Source organism: Triticum aestivum, chromosome 3A, assembly GCF_018294505.1.
Source record: "Triticum aestivum cultivar Chinese Spring chromosome 3A, IWGSC CS RefSeq v2.1, whole genome shotgun sequence".
In the NCBI taxonomy this organism is placed as follows: Eukaryota; Viridiplantae; Streptophyta; class Magnoliopsida; order Poales; family Poaceae; genus Triticum; species Triticum aestivum.
The window spans coordinates 395302837-395315112 of record NC_057800.1 but is presented as its reverse complement, the minus strand read 5'-3'; the positions used below and the strand labels follow the sequence as shown (position 1 = coordinate 395315112).

The window sequence follows — 12276 nt, the reverse complement described above, 5'->3', positions numbered from 1 at the left end:
TAGAAAGCTGGAAAATATGACGGGAACTAGCAAAGCAGGAAAATATGGTGGAAATTGGCGGCCCGAGATATAAACGGGAAACATAGGGAGGGGGGAGAAAATGGATGCATGCACCTATCGGCCTAGGAAAAGCAAATTGGACCTAATCGACCTACAGGCAGCCAATTAGCTCCAATCAGCCAACAGGATCTAACACTAGTGGCCGATAGGTCTGTCGGCCACCCCAAGGATGACAGGAGGCCAATCGGCCACCCTAAAGCCGATTGGGGGCCAATCGACTACCTCCAGGTCGACAGGATCCAATCAGACATTGGAGGGCCGACTATGTATTTTTTTAAATTGGCATAATATTTCTAAAAATTATTAAAAAAATAGTATTAAAAATTAGTATTTTTGAGTAACTAAAAAATAGATTTTTTTAACACAGTACAAACACAAAGCGGTCATATACACGCGCATACACTCATCCCTATGAATGCACACACGCACACCCTACCCCGTATGAGCACCTCGAAAGGCTCAACCGGCATATCATCTTGAAATTTATGAAGTCACCATAGGCGCCTCGTCGTCGACGGGAACGTCTCCTCCCACTAAATGCGCATGGCCGGAAATCCTCAAATAAATCTAGGAATAAATGCGAGCACCAGATTTTTTTAGGGGTAAAATCCTTTTATTGATGCGAACTGGGTCATGTGGCTGGTCAAACCACACATGACGCCCCTGAGCTAGATTTAGAGCAAATCTTGCTAATCTATGAGCTTCTAAATTTACATTACAACTTTGAAAGATAAAATTACAAGCAAAAGGAGCTGATCTGGACTTGATTTCGTGGATGATTGCTCCACACTCTCCTTGGTTACCCTTCGCTATATCTCATATGACTTGTTTCAAGTCCGATGAAATAATAAAATCATGTAGATGGAGATCTTGCGCCAGAGAAATAGCTTCACGACATGCAATAACTTCCAAAGTTGCAGGATCAAAAACTTCGTCTATGACCAACGCAGAGCTGCCCTGGAAATTACCTTGGCTGTCGCGACAAACTGCCACAGCCGAACCTTGCCGCCCTTAGAGCATCTCCAGCCGCACCCCCAACAGGGCCTCCAGGCGATTTTTTCGCGTCAGGGCCCAAAAATCGGTCCAGTCGCGCCCCCAGAAGTCTATTTTTCGTCGGTTTGGGCCAAAACTAACGTCGGAGTACCCAGGCCGAACCCGACGCTCTGGGGGCGCTCGGAGGCGCCGAGGCAAGCGATTTTGGCGCGAAAGAACTGTGGGTCTGCCGAGTCAGCGACACTTGCCTCGGCGTCCTCACAACGCCTCAGTTTCCCACGGGGAATCAATGCCAAGGCTGCTGCTAGTCAGCCTTCCATTGATTCCTCACGGGCGGGGCGGCGACGTCCCCCCTCCCACCACACGTACACACGGCGCGCACCCCCCGACCGCTATAAAGCAACGCCACCCCCTCGCATGTGGCCACACACGGCCCACAGCCGCCGAGCTCTGCCTCTCTCTTCCCGTGCGCAACCGCCGCCGGCGTTCCTCCCCTCTATTCCCGTGCCCAGCCATGACGATGGGCGAGCGTTTCCCCGGTGATGGGGCGGTGGCCAATGGCTTTGGCTGTCACTCTTTGCACGAGTGGGAATCCCACTTGTCGCACCTGCAGCGCCGGCATCGCCATCAACGAGGGCGGGCGCGCATCCTCCTCGGCTCCTCCTTGCTTCGTCAAGCCGAAGACAGAGCCAGGGATCGTCGCCGTCGTGAAGATGGAGCCCAGGCTCGCCTCCGTGAAGACAGAGCCAGGGCTCGCCGCCATGAAGCCGGAGTTGGGGCCCTCAGACGCGGCGACCTTGAAGTGGGCGCACGAAGACTGGGCGCGGACGGAGCTGGAGCGCCAGTGCTGCGCCCTAGAGCAGATCGCCGCTCGTCATCGTGGCCGCGACGAGGGAGGCGTCATCGTTCTCGACGACGACAACGACGATGACGTGCCGCCACCGGTCCGCCAGGGTGACCCCGGGCAGGGGTCCAACAGGGGTGGCCGCATGAAGGAGGAGAAGGACGACGAGGACAACGGCGACGACTTCGCCGCGCTCAGCGCGTTCTTCAGCATAGTTGCGGCCTTTTTTTCAAGTTCCTATGTAAAAAAACTATTTAAGTCGCCTAAGTTATGTTATGTTTGCCGAATCTTTGTCCCGTTTTTTGCCAAATTTTAGGCGATACCTATTAAAAAATTAAAGACGCCTTCTGGGGGTGACCCTGGGGCCGGCGACTGAGAACCCGAAAGCCCCTGGCTAATTTTAGCGCCGGTTCGCCCCAGGCGGCGATTACAAGCCGCCCGGGGGGGGCAATGGCTAGAGATGCTCTTACCCCGGCGAGCACCAAGGGACATGTTTGGTTGCCTGCATATGGCCCAGCCTGGCCCATGCGTGAAAGATTGAGTCCGTTTGGTAGCCTGCGTTCACTGTGTGGCCCACATCGCACGGAACTTAAAGCATGTCCAGGCCAGACCCAAGGGAAACGCCCGAATCAGTAGTATCTCGTGAGCCTGGCTCGGGCGAGGCAGGGGAGGGCGACGCGCTTCTCCCCTCGTGCGAGCACGGAGATGGCGCGAGCTCGCCCGCATCGCCAAAAAATTGGCGGGAGGATTTCGGCTCACCTCCTGCCGAGTCCACCCCTATTTAGCCCCTCCCTCACCGCCCCAACTCCCGCCACCATTCTCCTTCCATTTGAGCTTTCCCGCCGACACGCATCGGCACCGACGAGCAGGTAAGCGGCGCATCTTCATCGGCTGGTGGTCCACGGCGTCGGCGCTCCTTCACCGGCCGGCGTTGATCTTCCACAACCGTCCCCCATCGTCCTCGAGTTGCAGCCATGGCCTCTGTGAGTTCAATCCCCCTTTCTCTCTGTTCCTTCTAGCTAGATCTGAGATGCAGCTAGGGTTTGATCTAGATGCATGGTTGGTTAGTGGTCTGATCTGTGAGCTGATATGGTTGATTGCTATGGTGCGGTTGCAATTTGTGGTAGGGCTAGATGTTCAAGCATGTGGTAGGCTAGATTAGTAGTAGAGTTTGAAGTTGAACCTTGTGCTTGTGTTGATTCGTGCTTAGATCTGTGATTTGTAGCTATTGGTGGTCCATTTGTAGCATGATGTTTGTTGTAGATGTATGTTCCTGCTCATAGATTGTCCGGTATGCTTAGTATGATAGCGATGAAGCATGTGCTTGCTATGATAGTGATGAACCATGTACATGTAGGCTTCTGCTTTCATGGATTGTCCGGTATGTTGTGTGCTATGCTTACTGTCAATGCATGCTATGATTGTAGGACATGACCACGCAGACGCAAGATCTTAGTCAGGCCATTGTACTATCCGACAACAGTTTTCTCCATCGTATGTCCAGGACTTGCAGCCTATGTCTGAGGCACCTGATTCAGAGGTGTTCGCGTCTGATTCCCTCTATGTGCCAGTAGTGCTTGTTGAGCCAACTCCTGCTGTTGCCGCCGCTGCACTCAAGGTAGCAGCAGCAAAGGCAAAGAAGGATGGTAGGTCCAACAACATGAAGTGGCAGTCGTTCATGTCCACACTCGTGCTGAACAAGATGTGTGAGCTCATCTCTACTGTAGTTAGGACTGACAAGGGCTTCAAGGAGGTGCACTTGAACACCGTTGCGAAGTAGGTGTTCGAGTTCTGTGGGCAGGAGGTGTCTGCCACCCAGGTGTACAACCACCTGAGGAAATGGAGCGGTCGATGGATCCAAGTGTCCAAGCTAAGAGACCTTAGCGGCGCCTCATGGGATGAGAACACTTGCTCCATAGTTCTGGAGGTAGAGCACTACGCCGGCCATGTCGCGGTTAGCTCACATCCATCTTCCTTTTCATACTATCCACCATTGCCTACCCCTAATCACAACTAACAACACTTGTGTTTCATTCTTAGGACCACCCAAGGGACGCTGAGTTCCTCAACACACCCATACAGAACTACAGCCAGATGCAGCACATCTTCTCTTTCGGGCTGGCAACTGAGAAGCATGCCATGGGCTCGGGGGAGCCTCTTGGTTCTCCCATGCCAGACTTCCCTGAGACACCGGACGTCGAGGTCCTTGATGGCTCTGACAAGCCCTTCGTGAAGCCCTTCGACAAGCCATTTGACCCCGTCCATGATAGGAAGAGGAAGAGAGGAAGCCTGATGGAGGAGGAGATTAATGTCTTTTGCAGCATGACTGAGGCGGTGAAGGAGGTGGCAACAGCCATCAGGGAGTGCAAGCCTCTCGACGTCCACCATGACCTGTATGGCGTTGTCATGACCTAGGGTGGCTTCAGCAACGAGGCTCTCATGGCAGCTCTCAGCCACATGCTTGACAACAAGGCCCAGGGGGTTGGGTTCGTTGCCATGGCCGACGCTCACAGGGTGCTATGGCTCAGGAGCTGGCTGGGCAAGCACTACTACTAGAGTAGTGCTGCCTGTGAGCGTGCATGATCCCCGACGGCGATGGCGGTGGCGACGACGACGATGACGACGACGACGTACATTTTGTGTAGTTAGGGCTCAAAAACTATTTGATGGTCTGTATATTTTGATGAGGTGGTATATACTAACCCCTCGCGCTGATGGTGAACTTGCGGTGGTAGAACGACGCCCTCTTTTGGATGTGGTGGTAGGTTAACACCAAAGTAGTGCTATGAAGAACTTGTTATGCCATATGATCATGCATGCTTTACTTATTCTCTTCTGCTCCATTGTTGTTTGTGTGCTATTTTGCTTGCTACTTGTGTGCTCCATTGATTTGCTGCTTCAACTCTTGCTCCTGTGCATTGCTAGGACAAGTGATATGCCGTGTTCATCACTAAGGTTTCAGAGATTTATAATTCATGGGAAGAAGCTAGTGCACAAGTGGCATCATATAGCAACAGCAACCATAGAGGATTCAAGACTAGGCAAGCAGCAGAACAAGCTTACTCCGACTGGGTGCGAAAGCACGGAGGTAGCAGTGTTGACAGTGGCAAGGTTGAAGGTGTCAAGGTGGATCGTCAGTTTGGGCTGAAGCTGAAGAATTTCATCATCTTCACCCAGTTCATCCCATTGTTGTGTTTGTGGCGTTGGTGTGCTAGGTGTGGGTAAGCTCATCAACTAGGGTACAAGGTAAGCACAACATGTATGTCGTATGCAACCAAACGCCGTGTTCATGTGCCGCTTGGGCCAATGCAAACAACCAAACAAAATGCACTTGCGTATTATCTAATACAGGGACACTAAATACAGGCAACCAAACAAGTTGCAGATGACGTATTAGGGTTTGCTTTTGCTCAACCAAGCTAGGTTGAGAAGTGTATGCGATGCATGCACTGTAGCAAACGGCAATCAAACACGTCAAAGGTGATTCAAACGCCTCATTGTAGATGCCCTAAAATGGAAGGCCTTCCTACCCACGACGGGCTCCCCATTCAGGCCCAACACCCATAGCCCACGCAAAGCCCTAAACCATCACCATTCTCGCCGAACCCCCAAAGTCGGCCATCATCACCGTCGCGTTGCGTTCTTCATCCCACCTCCCAAAAACCCTACACCCGCGACGACCAACCGGCGGCCGCCATGCTCCTCCGGCGACCACTTCAGACGCTCACCCTCCCCCTCATCCGCCGGCACCTCTCCGCCTCCGCCGCAGCGGTTTCCGCCCCAGATCACAACATCGACGAACTCCTGTCGCCGCCGTTCGACTACCTCCCTGGTCACCCGCGGCCGGACGCGAAGCACGACGAGGTGATCTTCGCCGTCCCGAGGGACTCCTCTGGCCGGCACTTCGCCGCCAAGGAACGCAAGGCTGGGCGTGTGCCGGCCATCGTCTTCGAGCAGGAGAATGGCCAGGAGGGCGGCAACAAGCGCCTCGTCTCGGTGCCGTCCAAGCAGATCCGCAAGCTCGTCGACCACCTCGGACGGTCCTTCTTCCTCTCCCGCCTCTTCCGTCTCCAGGTTTGGTCCGAGCAGGCCGGGCAGGGGGACCTCATCGAGAGCGTCCGCGTCCTGCCGCGCAAGGTGGGTTCTCTTAATGGTTAGTGAGCCCTTGTTTTCTACCAAGGGTCGACATTTTCTACAATAACCCGGTATTTGTCTCGCGCTTGTTAATGTGCATGATAAACATTTATATAGCTGGGCTTGGCATTTCGGAATGAAATACTTCTGTTTTAGGTTGCAATTTGAGAACTGCATTGTAGTAGAAAACCATTGAGGAACAAATAACCTGATTAGTGATAATTTGAAGGTGCCTTTGATTGAAAAGTTCTAATTGTTCGGCGATCTAATCAGCTAGTTGATCTGTAAGTCTACTCTGTTCGGGGACAGTGTTTCCTACCTCAATTCAAGACAATAAAATGGTGCTTCTTGGTTTGTGTTTATTGTTTTGCTAATGTTCTTACTTAGTAGCAAGTAAGATTTTGATCTAGTCTGTGAAATACTGGAAAATAATGGACCTGCAAGTTTAGTTGATAGGTTGTGTATTCTAATGGACTATCCCTTCAGTAAATGCACCATGTGTGTTACCTTAGGATATATTTTATCAGCAAATGGGCACTGGGTGAACTCAGGTGTGGCAACATGAAAAGTCTGTTGCACGCCTTCATTATCTTGAAAGACTTGCAATTTCTTGTTTAAGGGTGAATCAGAGCATCCATTCCAAGTGCCAAGCTCTTGACGAAGTAACACAAGTTTTTTCTTATGTGCCGAGGAGGATAGATTAACATGGTGCAAGCAAATTCAGTTCATCCTTTTATTGCTCTTGGGTGATCGTTAGCGTCCATCTTATTTGGTTATCTACCTGTCTTTGTTAGCATGATAGATGAAGGGTTGCAGTGCACATAGAGCATCCATTTCCCCTTGGTTCTTAAGGAAATTGAGTTGTTTCTTGCTAAATTCCTGCATTCCAAACAGCGCTGGAATGTGCTCATTACCTTTCATACCACACTAAATTGATTAATATGCTGACCTATGTGCGATCTTGTACAATGTGGATCAGACATAAACCTTCCTTCGTTGAGGTAGGAGAATCAAATGGCTTGCAGAAATGGCTGCTTTTAAAAGCATTGTGAGAATCGCCATCTCTGATGTTGGCAGCAGCGAACACTGTCCAGCTTACTACGGAGCTGGTTCCTTGACTAATGAATTATAGATACTTGGGTTTTCTAGCTCACTGCAAGAAATCAGCCAGATACCTTCATCTACCTTACAATATCAGTTGAAAACTGACCCTATATGGCTCTTTATAGGCGTATGTTAGAATAACTGGTGCAGTTATGGATTTGTGAATCAATGGAATGTGGTACTGAGAATCTATTGGCTGACTTTTTTTTATATCTATATTTGCAGGTGCACTTGCACGCAGGCACTGATGAACCTCTGAATGTGACATTCATGAGAGCACCTTCTTCGGCACTGCTCAAAATAGATGTTCCTTTAATGTACATTGGGGAGGACGCCTCACCTGGCCTCAGGAAAGGTATGTAACATGTATACCGATGATGCATCTATCTTACGTAACACTAACTTGGAATGCTAAATTGAAAAGTTCTCCAGGTTTTTCCACATAAAAATTGAGCGGGCCCAAACCCTAGATCATTTAGAAACAATTTCTTCATCATGCCAGTTCTCTTACATATAATATAAAACAATATTTAGGTTACTTGGGGTAATTTCTTGAAGTATGCTAGCGAGAAGGCCTCATCTCTGTTGAGCAAAGCACTAACAAATTAAGTGTTGTCTAATGGCTCTTGTTACCTGTGCTGTGTTTATCATTTCATACTGGTGAGTGGATCAGTTATTCAGTGTACGCTGAACTTGATATTCTGAAAAAACTCTGGTGAATGAGCATTGCCTTTGTTATATTATTATGTACTGCTCTAGGACTTGTGCATTCAGCCCTTATCCAGCTGTATTCCTGTTGTATTATGTGATGTTACATTGTTCATAATAAAATCCAGGCTAATGTGATTATATTTGCAACCATGCAGGAGCTTACTTCAACACCATAAAACGAACTGTCAAGTTTCTCTGCCCTGCTGACATAGTCCCGCCATACATTGAAGTGGACCTAAGCGAGTTGGACGTCGGGCAGAAACTGCTGATGCGCGATCTGATAGTCCACCCGGCGCTGAAATTGCTTCAGTCGCCAGATCAACCCATCTGTAGCATTATAGGGTCAAGAGCCCCCGATCAGAAGAAAGAGAAAGAGAAATCAAAATAACTCGCTCCGCTGTGTTAACTATTTGCAACAGAATAAACTTGTTTTGCTATCTATGCTCGAGTTATTCAGTTCTTGATTATCCTTCCTAGAACGAATACTACCAGTATGATTTTGTAGCAAGGGACCACTGTTTTACCTGAGGAATGGAAGCCAGATGCTACAGATAAGAATACGGCAGGAATGTCCAAATATGTTTATGTGATTTTGTTCACAGAAACTTCACTGTGATGTATTTTATCGGAAAAGCGTTTACCTGTTGACAATCCGATGGTTTTCCATTGTGGGATTGTGTCACGTGATTTTCTAGTTGTCAAGCACATGGAATTTGCACTGTTTTGTCATGATCTTGATTGTTCTTGTCATCCAATAATTATCTCAAGTATTTGCACCAATATTGCTAAATCCTGGTCGGTTCTAGTTCACACTGATGCATCCAAGTAGCCTGCACTCACAAATCTGCATAATTATCAACTCTCTTTGAAACTTCAAGCTACATTGTTGGCAATCACTCCATGGCACATTTGGGACACAAGAAAGGAGGAGTACGTAATAATGGTACTGTTGTGCAACCTGCGAGAACTGCTTCAAAAATCCGAGCCTATGTACTTATGATGGTGCAGCATTGTTCTAAGCCCGAACCTTGCGCGAATCTTGTTCAACTATCATTTGGACTCCGCCACCAGCAGGCTCGGTGGCTGTGGATGTTGATGCGGTGCTGTTTCCCTCTAGTCCGCGGATGGACATGGGCTTTGTGGCTACGAACCATCTTGGTGAGTGCCTCTGTGCCTGGTTGCCAGCAATGAGCAGCTTCAATGCTTTTCTGAACCTGAATTGGCAGAGGCACTTGCCATTCGGCGTGCTCTAGAGGTTTGTTGAACTGAAGGCTTTATGACAGACCCGCGAGGTGTCAGATTGCCTCTCTATGGTGAACAGGATCAAGTCAAGTCTAAGGTCCAAGATCGATCAAAGAGTGGGGGCTGTTGTCGCTGGCATCGAGTCTCTCACGTCCGGGTTTACTTGATGTTCTTTTTTACATGTCAGGCGTGATTTGAATGTAGCGGCACACAAATTAGCTCGGAGTTATGAGCAGGATGTAAATCGTATTTATCATGGTGTGGTTCCGGACTGTATCAGGGACGAGCTTTGTCATGATGTTCATCAATCGATGAAGTACTGTTATTATAAAAAAAATGAACTCTCAAACACGCGGAACTACCTTCATAAAAATCTGAAGGCAACCTTAGCTCTCGCACCTGCAATGACAGGTACTCCTGAGCTAACGAACACAGGGAGCCAATCCGAAGACAGTGACCCCATTCGCAGTATTAGACACTTAACAGTAGTAGCAACTTGTCGGCTAATTCAATGATCAAGTACTGATCACAACCAAGTTTCGGCAAGTTCACTCAAACAAATGCAGTCGCCCGAAACTGATGGCAGCATCTCAATGTACCAGTCATGGGGGTTATGATTTGCACAGCCACAAACAGACACTACTCCTGCCAAGAATCAGATAGTTCTTGCCATATAAGAACTCTAATCATCAAATGAAGACCCAACACAGAAAGAAAGGTGAACAAGATAGTATACTCAAATATTATTGTGTACCACATGCAAATACATGTAGAAGCTTAGGTTCAGATACATGACACAATACTCAATAGGCGTCGACAAAATGACGTCCAATTGAAATTGGGGCTCAGGCAAACACACGCACACACCCTTTTCCGATCAAAATAATAATATGACCAGAAGCACAGTCATCGTTCAGGCTCCTCCAAAAATTTGAGGATCCAGGTAACGAAAATAAAGAAATCATTAAGGGGGGTAAATTCATCAGTGCCGCAGCAGACAAAATCTTCAGGCAAAAACTTGATCAGCATGATCACATCCATGGCTGCAGCTTATTAACCTCAGACAGCGCTTCAGATACGACCACATCAAGTGTTTACTGATGCTCGCTGGTCACTGGATCAGTTGGAAAATGCGACGATTGTCAAAGGATGGGCAGCTGGGATCAGAGTGACCTATCGAAGGTTCACCTTCCATCTCATCTTCCATGAAGTTCTCCCTGCACTCCATGCTGCAGAAGGCTTTGTCACCCCTACGATTGAAAGACATGATACAAATAATTAACGAACAATCAGAACAGCAGTAGATCTATTAAACCAGCAAAAAAGAGAACATAACGATGGTTGCATCTAGTTTACTAGAACACTTACTGGTAGATATAGATGTCTTTCCCTTCTTTGAGCTTGTCACCGCAAAAACAACAGAAGCTCATGGTATCCCCATTCAGATGAGGGGCCAAACTCTCCTCACACCCACCCTCATCAGGCATCAGTTGCTCAGCTTGAAACTCAAAAACACGGTCTCCAAAAATGTGGGTAGTTCTAGGGTTCGGACCACGGGTAACAACACAGGTGTAATCCTCTGAATTGACAATGTCATCCAGGGACATGATACTACCGTTGAGTCCATCACTCATATTCTCATCTTTCTGTTCAAGCAGTCCAGCTTGATTAGGAGCAGTGGAGCTGTTCTTGAGAGTTAAGTTGTCAGTAATCCTCATCTCAGATCCGAGAACCTTCCTGCTGCCCAAGGGTGTGGGGTTGTTTTCATGACTGAGAGAATCCACCAGTCCAAGGCCAACCCTGTCCCCGAGCAAGATCTTTTGGTTCTGGCTGGCTGCGCCGGCATCAAGGAAAGACGATCTGGGTGATTTGGTAGCAAGGCCTGTGAACAATTTCAGGTCTAAGGGAGACGTTGGGCTGCGGACGGCATCCAACTCAATCAAACATTTGGTGCTCAGTTTGACAAGAAGATCAGAGACTCTGAAGAAGCCCATCTTGTGAGCAGCCGATTCAGAGGAAGTTTGTGGAACAGAGGACTCGGCTGCCATTTGATCACTGCAATTTCCTTTTGGGTGTCAATATCTTGATTTTACAAGTTCGGCCTTTTCTAATCTAATAGAAGAATTTATTTAGAAGAATCTATCTACTGATTCGGTTGGGGAAAAAAAGAGCAAACAGAAGAATCACTCCACGAGGAGCTGCAGCTAGTATAATACTCCTACTGTACAACCAATCAAGAGCCAAACTAAAAGGGTTCCATATTGTAGTTCCTTGGCTTGGATTAAAGCATCAGGAAAGCATGGGCATACGGAGAAGGCGAAGAAAACAAAAAGATAAAGGCATGTGTGATTGACCAATCATCATCTGATTCTCACCTTTGCTTCACAACCGTCCTTGCCTCACGGGATTGTTTTGTTTCCTCGCAGCGGCAGCGGCTGCGTCGTGAAGAGAAAAAACGGCAAATCTCCTGAAAAATTCAGCCAAAACCAAGATGAAAGGCCATGACGAGTAGTCGTTGAAAACCACGAGAAGAGATTGATTGATTTATCCTCGAAAAAGGAGCGGAGATTAAACCCCCCAAAATCTTCAAAAATTAAAAAACAAGTGGGGGAAAAAGAAACGCGGAAGCACGAAGGATCGGAGAGGCCGTTGAGGGCATCCGAGGACCTAGGCAGATTAGAAGCCCCTCGTGAACGCGTTCTAATCTGTTCCGCCCGGGCGGAAATGCAGGCCCGGTAAATCCCCAACGCCGGAAGGTAAAATCGGCGAGGATCAAGGAAGGAGGAACGGCCTACCCTACCTTGGTCTCCTCTCCTCTCCTCTCCTCGGACGGCAGGGCGGGGCGGGGCGGAGGAAGAGCGGAGTCGAGTCGAGGGAGGCGGCAGTGTGACAGAAAGATAAGAAGAAATAGGGCGGAGAGGGGAGAGAAGGAAGGAAAGGTTTATGTGAGAACTTTTGGCTCCAGTAGTTGTTGGACCCTACCCTACCCCAACCCCCTTTCTCTCTCTCTCTCTACTTTCTCTTTCTAGGGCTCTCTCCTCTGTACTCAACTCTGAAGAACACTGTTTTCTAATCGGGGCACGGAATAATGTGGGCCTAGGTGTCAATCGCTGTGATTTGGTTTTGCTGGTGGCTAATTAGTACTCCCTCCCTCCGGAAATACTTGTCATCAAAATGAATAAAAGAGT

General features: G+C 48.5%; 2 protein-coding genes across 2 annotated transcripts; one reads left to right on the top strand and one right to left on the bottom strand.

The window, feature by feature from the left end:
• The first annotated feature begins 5465 nt into the window (after positions 1-5465).
• Positions 5466-8515, top strand: LOC123061394 (50S ribosomal protein L25). The gene is made up of 3 exons (XM_044484480.1): positions 5466-6034; positions 7361-7490; positions 8002-8515. Exons 1-3 carry the CDS (start codon positions 5594-5596, stop codon positions 8232-8234), a joined length of 804 nt encoding a protein of 267 aa, XP_044340415.1. The 5' UTR covers positions 5466-5593; the 3' UTR covers positions 8235-8515.
• Positions 8516-9807: 1292 nt separating this feature from the next.
• On the bottom strand, positions 9808-11937 carry LOC123061393 (FCS-Like Zinc finger 11; the record flags this gene model as incomplete). The annotated part of the gene is given in 4 exon segments (XM_044484478.1): positions 9808-10338; positions 10457-11143; positions 11464-11555; positions 11889-11937. Coding segments are annotated over 2 exon segments (819 nt in total). The 3' UTR covers positions 9808-10199.
• Positions 11938-12276: the final 339 nt, after the last annotated feature.

Excerpts from the sequence above, each read along its gene's own strand:
- LOC123061394 (XM_044484480.1), top strand. The coding sequence starts at position 5,594 with ATGCTCCTCCGGCGACCACTTCAGACGCTCACCCTCCCCCTCATCCGC. Across the intron at positions 6,035-7,360 it reads TCCGCGTCCTGCCGCGCAAG|GTGCACTTGCACGCAGGCAC; the intron begins GTGGGTTCTCTT and ends CTATATTTGCAG. Across the intron at positions 7,491-8,001 it reads CTCACCTGGCCTCAGGAAAG|GAGCTTACTTCAACACCATA; the intron begins GTATGTAACATG and ends GCAACCATGCAG.